The sequence below is a fragment of the Triticum urartu genome, chromosome 5A (genome assembly GCF_056163025.1).
Source record: "Triticum urartu cultivar PI428250 chromosome 5A, HENAU_Tu73, whole genome shotgun sequence".
In the NCBI taxonomy this organism is placed as follows: domain Eukaryota; kingdom Viridiplantae; phylum Streptophyta; class Magnoliopsida; order Poales; family Poaceae; genus Triticum; species Triticum urartu.
Window position 1 is genome coordinate 673107151 of NC_141877.1, and position 12033 is coordinate 673119183.

General features: G+C 40.3%; 1 protein-coding gene across 2 annotated transcripts; it reads left to right on the plus strand.

The window, feature by feature from the left end:
• The first annotated feature begins 1837 nt into the window (after positions 1-1837).
• LOC125511558 (pre-mRNA-splicing factor ATP-dependent RNA helicase DEAH1) lies at positions 1838-11564 on the plus strand. 2 transcript variants are annotated; one of them, XM_048676962.2, is made up of 27 exons: positions 1838-2267; positions 2347-2477; positions 2591-2776; positions 2855-2938; positions 3050-3136; positions 4080-4113; positions 4195-4249; positions 5243-5302; positions 5411-5482; positions 5663-5726; positions 5821-5900; positions 5997-6064; positions 6175-6232; positions 6753-6810; positions 6891-6953; positions 7085-7153; positions 7369-7458; positions 7730-7816; positions 7938-8053; positions 8303-8369; positions 8459-9499; positions 9590-9652; positions 10467-10590; positions 10677-10777; positions 10890-10952; positions 11040-11112; positions 11198-11564. In XM_048676962.2, exons 1-27 carry the CDS (start codon positions 2168-2170, stop codon positions 11242-11244), a joined length of 3141 nt encoding a protein of 1046 aa, XP_048532919.1. In that variant the 5' UTR covers positions 1838-2167; the 3' UTR covers positions 11245-11564. The 2 variants fall into 2 exon arrangements, with proteins under 2 accessions (XP_048532919.1, XP_048532920.1); XM_048676963.2 differs by lacking the exons at positions 1838-2267; positions 2347-2477; positions 2591-2776 and having other exon boundaries at positions 3033-3136.
• The last annotated feature ends 469 nt before the right edge of the window (positions 11565-12033 follow it).

Here is a 12033-nt window from a genome sequence, read left to right on the forward strand (position 1 = left end):
TAGTCAATAGTAGTAGCGCGGGTTCCTTCCGCGCTACTACTAACCGTTAGTTGTAGCGTCGTAGTAGTAGCACGGCTACCCGCGCTGTTGATGGCATCAAAACCCGCGCTACTACTTTTCCCTAGTAGTGTTCTTTTCGTTGTTCTTGGAGTTTTGTCCGGTATAATCTCTTTTTGCGATGTGTTTGTTGGGATCCGATGAATTTTGTGTTTATGATCTGAATATTCATGAGAATCAATTGAATCTTTTCTGAACTTTATTATGCATGATTATCGTAACTTTATATTTCTCTCCAATCTGTCCGTTGGCCAACTAATTGATTTATCTTCAGTAGGATATGTGCTTTTTGATGGGTTTAATCTCGTGGTGCTCTATATGCCAGTGACAAAAGAGAACAAGGCACATATTTGTATTGTTTTCATTAAGGATAAAACAATGGGGTTTATTCATATTGATTAGGATTACTTTATCTACATCATGTCATCTTTTTTAAGGCATTACTCCGTTTTCATTAACTTAATACGATAGATGCATGTTGGATAGTGGTCGATGTGTGGAATAATAGTAGTAGATGCAGACAGGAGTCGGTCTACTTGTCCCCGGACGTGATGCCTATATACATGTTCATTGCATTAGATGTCGTCATAACTATGCACTTTTCTATCAATTGCCCAACAATAATTTTCTCACCCACCGTATGCTATTTGTTCGAGAGAGAAGCCTCTAGTGAAAACTATGACCCCCAGGTCTACTTTAATCATATTATAAAAAGACAAAATACCTTTGCTGCAATTTTACTTCTTTTACTTTGTTTTGTAATTTATCCATCTACCTATACAAGATTTGATCATTGCAAGTAACGAGTTCAAGGGGTCTGACAACCCTTTTACCTGTGTTGGGTGCAAGTATTTGCTTTTGTGTGTGCAGATGATGTTCACGGGACTTTGCATGATTCTCCTATTGATTCGATAAATCTTAGCTCTCCCTGAGGAAAATACTCATCTCTACTGTACTGCATCTCCCTCCTCTCCGGGGGAAATCTCAACGCAGCTCACAAGTAGCAGCCGCTTCCTCCGCCTCCCACATCGTCCACAGTATAACGCCGGAATCCACCCGCCCCACCTCCCTGTCGTCCAGATCATCCAGGCCGGACGTCGCTGCACTCCCTTTGAGTCGGATGCCGCCCCGCCTCCGCCTAGCCCACCAACACTTCCTCGAGCAGTGCCAGATAGTCCGGACATATGAGTTGAGTTTGGGGGAAAATGCTTGTTGGATGCCATTTTTATTCCCTCCCCTGTCCGAGGCTAGTTTGGACTGTCAGCCCGGACATATAGAGAGAGGAAGTGGAGGCTCATGTTGTAGACACTCTACATGTAGCTCGCTAAGAGTAACATGTAGAGGCGCGCGAAGATATGGTCAAATGATTTTCTAACTTTATTTTTTACGAGATGAAAAAAAAGGACCAGAGAAGAAAAACTACAAATATAGAAAATGCGAAAGGAAAATGAGATACGAAATAAGAACATTTTTTTGAGCATCAGTACAGACACAAGCGCTCATACACATGCGCATACACTCACCCCTATGAACGCACACACGCACACCCTACCCCTATGAGCACCTCCGAAAGACTGAGCCGGCTACCACTGTCCACCTAACCAACTCAACCACAGGTTGATTCGCTAAATAAGAACAATTTTAAATACATGATGGCCATATTTTTCATATATGAAAATAGAGGAGAAAGAAAGAAAGAGAAAAGAAAAATAAGAAGCAAAAAAGCAAAATACATGAAAAGGGAGCAAGCCAAGTCACGGGAGAAAAACCAGCCGACGAATGAACCGAGCCGGAGAACGGTCTGGCTCCGGCCCGCTCCTTCTCTCTCTCCCGCGCGGCGCACGACTCCTCTCGCTAAGCTAGGGTTCCCGGACGCGCCGCCGGCCGCCGCTCCCCCCTCCGGCCGCCGGTTCACCCACCTACCCGGTCGCCCACAGTATCACGCCGGAATCCGCCGCCCCGCCTCCCCCTCCCCCTCCGCCTCACTTCGTCCGCCCCCACCTCAACCCCCAACCCCTCCGCCTCTCACGCGCGTCGCCGCTTCCCCCACCGTCCCGGCCCCCTCAACTCCGTCCCCAGTTTTTGGTATTGGAATTTGAATCCGCCCGTGATGGCGAGCGACAAGCAGCTCAGGGACTGGGTCTCCGACAAGCTCATGTCTATCCAGGGTTTCTCGACCAGCGTCCTCGTGCACTACGTCATCGGCCTAGGTACAACCGATTTCACTCCGCTTTCTCATGGGGTTCCTTCAGTTTCTTCTTCTCTGATCCTAATTCTAATTTGGCTCAGCCAAGGACTCCTCTTCTGCTGGCGATCTGGTGGGGAAGCTCGTGGAGTACGGCTTCTCCTCGTCCGCCGAGACAAGCAGCTTCGCCGCCGACATCTACGCCAAGGTCCCCCGCAAGGGCAGGGGCATCAGTGTAAGTTTTGATCCACCTCCTCTGTCGAGCAAATCCCATTGTGTTAACAACAGTGCCGTGGCTTTGTCTTCGGTGATTTTAATGCTATATATGCTTTCCCTTTCTTGTCACAGAATTACCAGAAGCAGGAAAGGGAGGCAGCAAAGCTTGTGAAGAAACAAAGCACTTACAAGTTGCTGGCGGATGAGGATGATGATGAGGTTGACAACCACACGACGAGCTCGGCGAGTGCGTCCTCTAAGAGCAGGAAGCATTTTAGGAGGAAGGCTCAAGACCAAGACGATGGGAAGGATGATGATGTGAGACAGTGTGGTAGCCACCCATTAATCGTGTCGCTTTCACATGCTGTGACTCAACCTGATAATGTTGTGTTGCAGGAAACAACAGCACATGTTTCTGAGAGGAGTGTCCGAAGGAGAACAGAAGAGGTGGATGATGAAGACGGCGACGACACTCTGGACGTATGCCCTTCTTTCTAGGAATCTCATTTTCTTGTACATAAAAATGCATAGTTATGGAATGGTCAATTAAAATGTGCTTTTGAATCCATTATAGTATGTGATGCCTTGTAGGAAGAACAAGAAATTATAAGAGATCAGCAGGAAAAGGCTCAGCTAGAGAAGAACATGAAAGAAAGAGATGCAGTGAAAACTCGAAAGGTGATTGTCTTGCAAGCTGACATTCCTTTCTTTTCTGTGCTTGCTATCACTTAATTTATTCCTATTTATGGAACCTCTTTTTCTCTAACAACTAAATAATACATCAAGTTATAGCCAAGTCCTACTGTTCCTGGTTGGTTTTGAAGTATTCTGCTGGCTGGCACGTGTTTTTCATATGAAGTGGAGTGCTGAAACAAAAATATAGTTGGTGAATGGCTTGTCCTTTTGGGTGTTCGATGTCACCTTTTGTTTTATAAACCAGTTATTTCGTTCTAAAGGAATCTTAGATGATTTGTGGCTTGTTATATATATTCACTACGAGAGAAAACCTGCTTGTAGTGACATGTTAGTTACTTTCTCGGAACTACGAATTTTCTTCTCAAACTATCAGTCAAGTAACTGCATTTCAAAGGAGTACTTTCACACTTTCACAAAGTCACACCTCTCCATATTATCGATTCAGAAAACCACACTTCTATGAACTTAAAATTGTGGCCCGCTGGTTAATTACACTAGTGAAATTTGTTGCTGATTTTATCTTTTGGAGTGGTTACAAAGGAATTGTGTCATTGATCGGTGAGCCATGACTCACGTCCTAAGAAGTATGTTTTTTTTTTTGGATATGTGAGTTGATCTGCTTGCCAGTATACGTGGATTAGCGCCTCTTTGGTTGTATTTGCTTGCATCACCTACCTACTCCCTCCGTCCCAAAATTCTTGTCTTAGATTTGTCTAAATACGGATGTATCTAGTTAAGTTTTAGTGTTAGATACATCCGTATCTAGACAAGTCTAAGACAAGAATTTTGGGACAGAGGGAGTACTTTGTAAATCTAGCACAGAGCATGTTTCTAAACTCCAGCAAATCATGTCTTCCAGTTGTACTATGTTTTTAAATCTTGTTAGTTATTTGAGCTGATGTTATTGAATGATTTCCGTCTACAGTTGATGGAGCGGCAGTTATCTAAGGAAGAACAAGGTATACCTACCTGAACATGTATACTCTACTAATTTTGTTCAATATGATCATTGTAATTTATTCGTTGGAGATTGTTGACAGAGGAGCTTATCAGAAGATCACAAGCACTGGATAAGAATGACACATCAGATCTGAGGTTATTCCTGTTGCAGTTGGTTGTTGTATTTTTTCATTATAATTTTCTTTTACTTCTGTTGATGTATGTAAGAAATTAGTTTTATTTGTCCAATGATACCGATGAAAAACCCTTTGCCCAAGATACTGGTGAAAAACCCGGCCACTTTAAATAGTACCATATTAAGTCATTATTCAAGAGGAAAACTGAGGAAAACAAAGTAGGAAGAAAGCAACCGTGATGTATATATAGAGTAGTAGAGTAGCAAGAAAACAACCGTATTCAGCCATCATGTATATATAGCAAGAAAGCAACCATTATTATTCAAGAGGCTAATAGCTTCAGCTTTGGGTGAACTTGTTGGCTAGCTTGTCAAACTGAGCACCCTGGACTGTTGGTTTTTCATTGTTATACTGTAGGTTTGTGCTAAATTCTTTACTCACATCTGAACATTTGAAGAAGTTGTATATGGAAACAATTTTATTCTTGATTACAGTAATGTTTTCTGCTATGACTAGAGTAGTAGAGCAGAAATTGGATAAATACCCTTGTGATGTATAGGTGAAGTTTATAGAGAGTCGGACACATTTCTTTTGTTATTTGTAGAAAGAAATTTGGAATACATTGATGGTGTACATAGAAGGCGGACCGTGCTTTTCCTTGAAAATTGAATTGCATTTACATGTAATATTTTTGGTGCTAATATATGCAAATGACAACGGTGCTGCTTATTTTGGATCATTATACCCTGTTGAGAAAGGTTGTTTGTAGCTGCCCACATTTTTCTCTTGCATAGTCTAAGCTTTTATCTTGCACACAAGCTGATGACATACGGAAAAGGGAACATAGAATATAACGATAAAATTCAATTAAATGTCAACAGAAGTCTTTTGCTTGCATTTAGTGGTTTGTTACTTTGAGTTATCTTGTTGAATGTAGGAAAAATCAAGCTGTTTTATTGGAAAGATCTGTCTGGAGTTCTGGACTATTAACTTACCTTCCAATAATGTGCAGAAATTTTTCAAGGCAAGCATACTTGCTAAAGCGAAGGGATAAAAAAATTGATGAGATTCGGTCAGTACAACAGAACTTCTATACAAGTATATTGCTGTTCATGATGTTGTCTATATGTTGAGCTGGTACATAGTACATTAACTTGTTACTGTTTTGGGGTAACTGCAGGGACGAAATTCTCGATCATGAATACATTTTTCAGGGTGTGAAACTGACCCCAGCTGAAGAAAATGACTTCAGGTGCTTATTGTAACTGAGTCCCATAAAGTGCTTCTCTACTGATAACTTTGTACCGAGGAGTGAGGACATGTAGATATAGTTATGCTACAGATTTTCTCTTTTAGCTAGATGCATGTACACATAGGCTTTTATGCAGTGCATTTCAAATAAACCTGGGCATTTAACAGTTTGTGTGTGCAGATACAAGAAGAAGATTTATGATCTTGTTAAGGATCATGTTGAGAGTGCAGATGATGTTGCTGAGGTATGTTCCCCCCCTTGAGAATATTGCAGAGTAATGATGACACTGTTATCTCTTGATGCCAATGTCTTCAGTTCATCAATCACGTGATTTTCAGTACAAAATGCCTGAAGCTTATGACATGGGTGAAGGTGTTAATCAAGAAAAGAGATTCTCGGTAGCAATGCAGCGATACAAGTATGTATCTATGAGTCCTGTATGGCAGTATGAGACTATGTAACTTCCTCTGAACTTGTTTTAATATGTTGATTTTTGCATTTGCTTGACAAGCAGAGATCCTGAGGGCAAAGATAAAATGAATCCTTTTGCTGAACAGGAAGCATGGGAAGAACATCAAATAGGTAATGCCATTTACTTGGATTATCCACTGGAAATTGGTATTGCGACTGTCTTTATGATACCATATTTCTGCTCTTTGTTGTATATTTAACAATTGATTGACTTGTTTCAGGAAAGTCTAAACTGGAATTCGGATCGAAAGACAGAAATCGGTCTTCTAATGAATACCAGTAACTTCTTTGTTCTTCTTATGAATGGTTCATCAGCAAAGTTTACTTCTCTGCTGTCTTGTAATGATTACCAGTAGTTTTCATTATTATTTCTATGAATTGTTCATCAGCAAAGTTTACTCTGCTGTTTCTAAGAGTCCATTTTTCTAGTTAGAGTTGTGACAAGCCATGTAATTAATCAGCAGTCAACTGCATGTCACTTGCTGAGGATTGTCTAGCCAGAAATTTGTTTCGTATAAAAAGATCCCTGTAAGGTGGATGTATTTCTTTAGGGAGCTTTGGTAGTTAGTTCAAACTTGAACTAAATACTGAAGCTCACACAAAAGTACCCCTCGTTCAAACATGCTGTAATACTGAAACTTAATAAGGTATAATAACTGGATTGTTCTGATTGCATACACTAATGAATTCTCTATAGCCTTTGATTGCACCTTTGTTGGAAAGTTGAATTTTGTATAACCTTGACCACACCGTTGTTGAACAGTTGTTTTGTACTCATATTACTTTTTCAACTTCATAGGTTTGTATTTGATGATCAAATTGATTTTGTTAAATCATCGGTCATAGAAGGAACACAGGTAATCGATTAAATACTTTATTTACTCTCCTAATTTAAATGCTTTAAGATACTCTTTTACTGAACTTTCTCATTTTATAGTTTGAAGATGATTCAGACCAAGAGACCATCGATGCAAAAGATATTCTAAAAAGGGAGCTCCAGGTGTGTGAGTAGATTATCAACCTATTTGTTGCAAACACATGTACCTGCTCATGCTCTTCATAATAGTTGAATCACAATTATAGTCCCTAACAGTGACTTTTGCCTTTGAACTGACTTCCTTTTTCAACTAGGATGAGCGGAAAACCCTTCCAATCTACAAATTCAGAGATGAACTGCTCAAGGCTGTTGATGAATATCAGGTTTGTGATGTTAGTGTTCACTGTGGAACACTTATGTGCTAGGATTCAGCAAACACTAGTCATGTTTTGCTCAGTGCCCTTTCACAATTCCCCAAATTTGAACTTATATTTACTAAAAGAAATACCCGCTTCTCTTTATAACTTATGTGCTAGGACATGATCTAATTATGTCCATTTGTTGTTGTGTTGATTTTGTGGGCATTTGGTGCTTGTAGGTTATTGTCATAGTGGGAGAAACCGGCTCTGGTAAAACGACGCAAATACCTCAATATCTTCATGAAGCTGGATATACAGCAAGAGGAAAGGTACGACATGCAGCATTTATCTTTCTACTATTAGTATTGCTATTGCTATTACTATTACTATTACTATTACTGTCTGTTAATGCATATACATGGCTTATAGGAATAGTTGGTTTTTTTGGTCTAATGCGTCATGAAAAAATCTGCAATTTCTTTTTTTGTTACACATTAATGGTTTTGCTCTATGAAGTGTGATTATGTTTGGCCTTAATGATGTAGTTACAATGAATTTATGAGTTCTATCAAAATTCATGGTAATTTTTTAAATTTGCAGGTTGCTTGTACACAACCTCGTCGAGTGGCAGCCATGAGCGTTGCAGCTAGGGTGTCTCAAGAGATGGGTGTTAAATTGGGACACGAGGTTAGTTCTTTTCATAACAATAACTTTATAATAATATCAAATTCTGGAATGTGCTTATGTGATCTTCCATAACATTATATGAAATTGTATGATTATAACCATGTTTAGTGCGACCCTACAGGTTGGTTACTCCATAAGGTTTGAGGATTGTACCTCAGAGAAAACAATGATTAAATACATGACTGATGGAATGCTTTTGAGGGAGTTTCTTGGAGAACCAGATTTGGCTGGCTATAGGTAATTGTTGGCAAATCATTTTCCTTGAATGAGTTGTAGTATACTATTGAACGCACTGAGAAATTGGATCTTTTGCCACACTTTACTTCTCCATTTGATAATTTGCCCCCCCCTAGAGGCTGCCGGGTGGGGCCGGGGCCACTTGCCATTGAGACAATGATGGGGCACATTATCAAACCCCATGTAAAGTGGGGCAAAAGATCCAATCCCCCTGAACGCACCGCTTATATCTGTTTATTTTTGGTTCAGTGTTGTCATGGTTGATGAGGCTCATGAGCGCACGCTATCTACTGATATCTTGTTTGGTTTGGTTAAGGTCAGCTGGCTTGTATCATTTTGGTATGCTCTTCACCAGACTTGTAGACACCCACTCAATTCCTCATATACGTAATACTCTTCCTGCAGGACATTGCTAGGTTTCGTCCAGACCTGAAGTTGCTCATTTCAAGTGCAACCCTTGACGCAGAAAAATTTAGCGACTACTTTGATTCAGCTCCTATTTTCAAGATTCCTGGGAGGCGATACCCTGTTGAAGTACATTATACAAAAGCTCCAGAAGCAGATTACATTGATGCTGCCATTGTCACTATTTTACAGATACATGTGACACAGCCCCCTGGTGATATCCTAGTGTTCCTTACAGGACAGGAAGAAATTGAAACTGTTGATGAGATCCTGAAACACAAAACAAGGGGTTTAGGCACAAAGATTCCAGAGCTAAATATATGCCCTATTTATGCAAATCTGCCTACTGAACTTCAAGCAAAGATCTTTGAGACAACCCCTGAGGGTTCTCGGAAAGTGGTCCTGGCCACTAATATAGCAGAGACTTCATTAACCATTGATGGTATAAAATATGTTATTGACCCAGGTTTTTGCAAGATCAAGTCATATAACCCTCGTACAGGGATGGAATCCCTGCTTATCAATCCCATCTCAAAGGCATCAGCAAACCAGAGGGCAGGAAGATCTGGACGGACAGGACCAGGAAAATGTTTCCGTCTGTACACAAGTTATAACTACATGCATGATCTTGAGGATAATACTGTTCCAGAGATACAAAGAACCAACCTTGCAAATGTTGTTCTTACACTTAAGAGTCTTGGTATTCATGACTTGGTTAATTTTGATTTTATGGACCCACCTCCTTCAGAGGCCTTGTTGAAGGCCCTGGAACAACTTTTTGCTCTTAGTGCACTCAACAGTCGTGGAGAGTTGACCAAGACTGGAAGACGAATGGCAGAGTTTCCACTAGATCCTATGCTGTCAAAGATGATAGTAGCTTCAGAGAAATATAAGTGTTCTGATGAGGTCATGTCCATTGCGTCAATGCTGTCGATCGGCAATTCTATATTCTACCGTCCGAAGGACAAACAGGTTCATGCAGATAATGCAAGGTTGAACTTCCACACTGGGAATGTTGGGGACCACATAGCATTACTCAATGTATTATTTTTTGTCCCTGTAATTTATCAGAATTCATAATGTTTATTAGATTTGAACTGTAAAGGGCTAATTTCTTCAAGATCATTTCAGGTCTATAACTCATGGAGAGAAACAGACTTCTCGACTCAATGGTGTTATGAAAATTATATCCAGGTATGTTATTGGTCTATAATTTGTAACATGCATCCTGATGATCCAGCGTAAGATATTATATTCTCTTATTTTAAAGATATATTGCGTTCCTCTAGATTTTGTCAGGTTTTGTAACTTCCTATGTTACTGATTGTGTGCGTAGCACTTGCTCCGGCCATTAGCTTTTTTAGTATCTATTGTAGGGCTGAATGAGAATGCCTGTGCCAATCTAATTTATGGCCTCAAGTATTGACGATGAATCTCATGCGTAGAGGAAATGCAAGAAATTGCATTGGAATTGCAGAGACAATATTACATGTTGTATAGAACATTGATGTGCATGAGCATCATGACGCTTTTAATGGACTGTTGAAGATACTAACATATGCTATTTCATCCAGTCGGTGCTGTAGCTTCTAGCATAGGGGGCACATAGCATAAAGGGTTAATGAACATGACATTTTTAATTAATACTCTATTTTTGTACATGCCCGGTGCATCTTTTTATTTACACTATAGAAATAGAGACGTTAAAATTTCATGTTGGGTTTTGAATCAGGGTCGTTAGAAAATAACCAACCAACGCCGACCATGATTAGCCTACTTATGTACTCTGTTCACTATCATAAGATGTTCTAATTTTTTCTGAATCGGATGTACATAGATGCATTTTAGTGTGTTTGTTAACTCCTTTCAGTCTGTATGTGGTCCATATTGAAATATCCAAAACATCTTATAATAGTGAACAGAGGGACTATTATATATGCAGTTACTGTAATCTGTGATCACTGTTTCTGCAAAGTTTATGTGATAAAACTGTCGGTGCATAAATCAGGTCCGCAGCATGAAGAGAGCAAGAGACATTCGAGATCAACTGGAGGGACTTATGGAGAGAGTTGAGATTGAGGTCTGTTCAAATGCCAGTGACTTGGATGCTATTAAAAAGGCTATAACATCCGGTACGTATACTGATGATTCAGTTGCTTTATTTGTGCAAGTTGCCTGAGATGGATAAATCTGATAAGTGGGTACTTGTGGGTTGCAGGTTTCTTCCACCATTCTGCACGGTTGCAGAAGAATGGTTCATATAGAACTGTCAAGAACCCTCAGACGGTCTTTATCCACCCTAGTTCAGGATTAGCACAGGCATGTTGAGTTGTCGTATTTATTTTTACATCCTTGACATTCCATCATCCATAGTAGTAGTCTTGTCCAAGTTCTTTTTCTGACATTTTTTATATTTGCCTCGTATATGCAGCTACTTCCTCGTTGGGTAATATACCACGAACTAGTTCTCACGACAAAAGAGTACATGCGCCAGGTTTGCACAGTTTCTCCAGAATTAAGCAAGCTGCAAAAGAAAGAATTGATTGTCGTCTGAAATGCTATGGCCAATGCGTGCATGCAGGTGACGGAACTGAAGCCCGAATGGCTGGTGGAAATTGCTCCGCACTACTACCAACTAAAAGATGTGGATGACGGTAAGCGTGGAACTTGATGTTATTTCTTGGTTGAAGCGAAGAGCTGTAGCTTACGAAACGTTTCCCCTTTTATTTGTCCGCACAGCTGGTTCAAAGAAGCTGCCCAAGGGCCAAGGACGAGCTGCATTGTAGACTGCCTGGACTCATGAAGCCAGCGTTTGGACAGATTAGATGTTGCGTAAACAGTTTAGTTTCGAATATCGGATCGGGATCCCTTTTCTACCTTCTCTTAGATTACATTATATCACTCACCAGGTCCTGTCAACATGACCCACCGTTCTTGTACAAGTTTGTGGGTGTGGGTAGAGCTGTAGACAGTTTGGCACAACCCAGCGTTGATGCCGGGACCCTCAGTCCTTCGTCATGCTGGTTATCAAACAAACATACATTGGCTACCACTATACTACAATCCAACTAAGTTTTCAATTAAAATAGTTTAAATTTGAGTTTAACTCGCACATAGAGTCTAGTTGTGCCCTTTTTTTTGAACACAGAAGTTTTCATTCATTTAACAACAACGTACATATACAATCTTGCATTGCATGATGCATGAAACTGCAGCTATATCTGCATTTAGGCATGTACCTATGCCTGAATTTAAACACCTGTAGCTAAAAGATGCATTCTGAATCTTCACTGCCAACTTGGCTTGATGATGAGCTCTAAAATTATAACTTTTATTGATATGATATATCCTGGAAGCATCAAGGGCTGTGGAGCTGCTATTTTATCAAGTTGTGGTCTGATGGACCAATGTCTTGGAGCAAGCATGATGTTTTTTGATGGAGTCAATTACTCCACTGGTGTCACAACTTGGCGCGAAAAGTTAGTTTAGTGCTAAAACTTCTGGCATACATTAAACTGGTGCCACAACTTGGCTTTGACGTGCATATACGGTGCAAACCACATTTCTATAAATAG

Excerpts from the sequence above, each read along its gene's own strand:
- LOC125511558 (XM_048676962.2), top strand. The coding sequence starts at position 2,168 with ATGGCGAGCGACAAGCAGCTCAGGGACTGGGTCTCCGACAAGCTCATG. Across the intron at positions 3,137-4,079 it reads ATGCAGTGAAAACTCGAAAG|TTGATGGAGCGGCAGTTATC; the intron begins GTGATTGTCTTG and ends TTCCGTCTACAG. Across the intron at positions 5,483-5,662 it reads GCTGAAGAAAATGACTTCAG|ATACAAGAAGAAGATTTATG; the intron begins GTGCTTATTGTA and ends TTGTGTGTGCAG.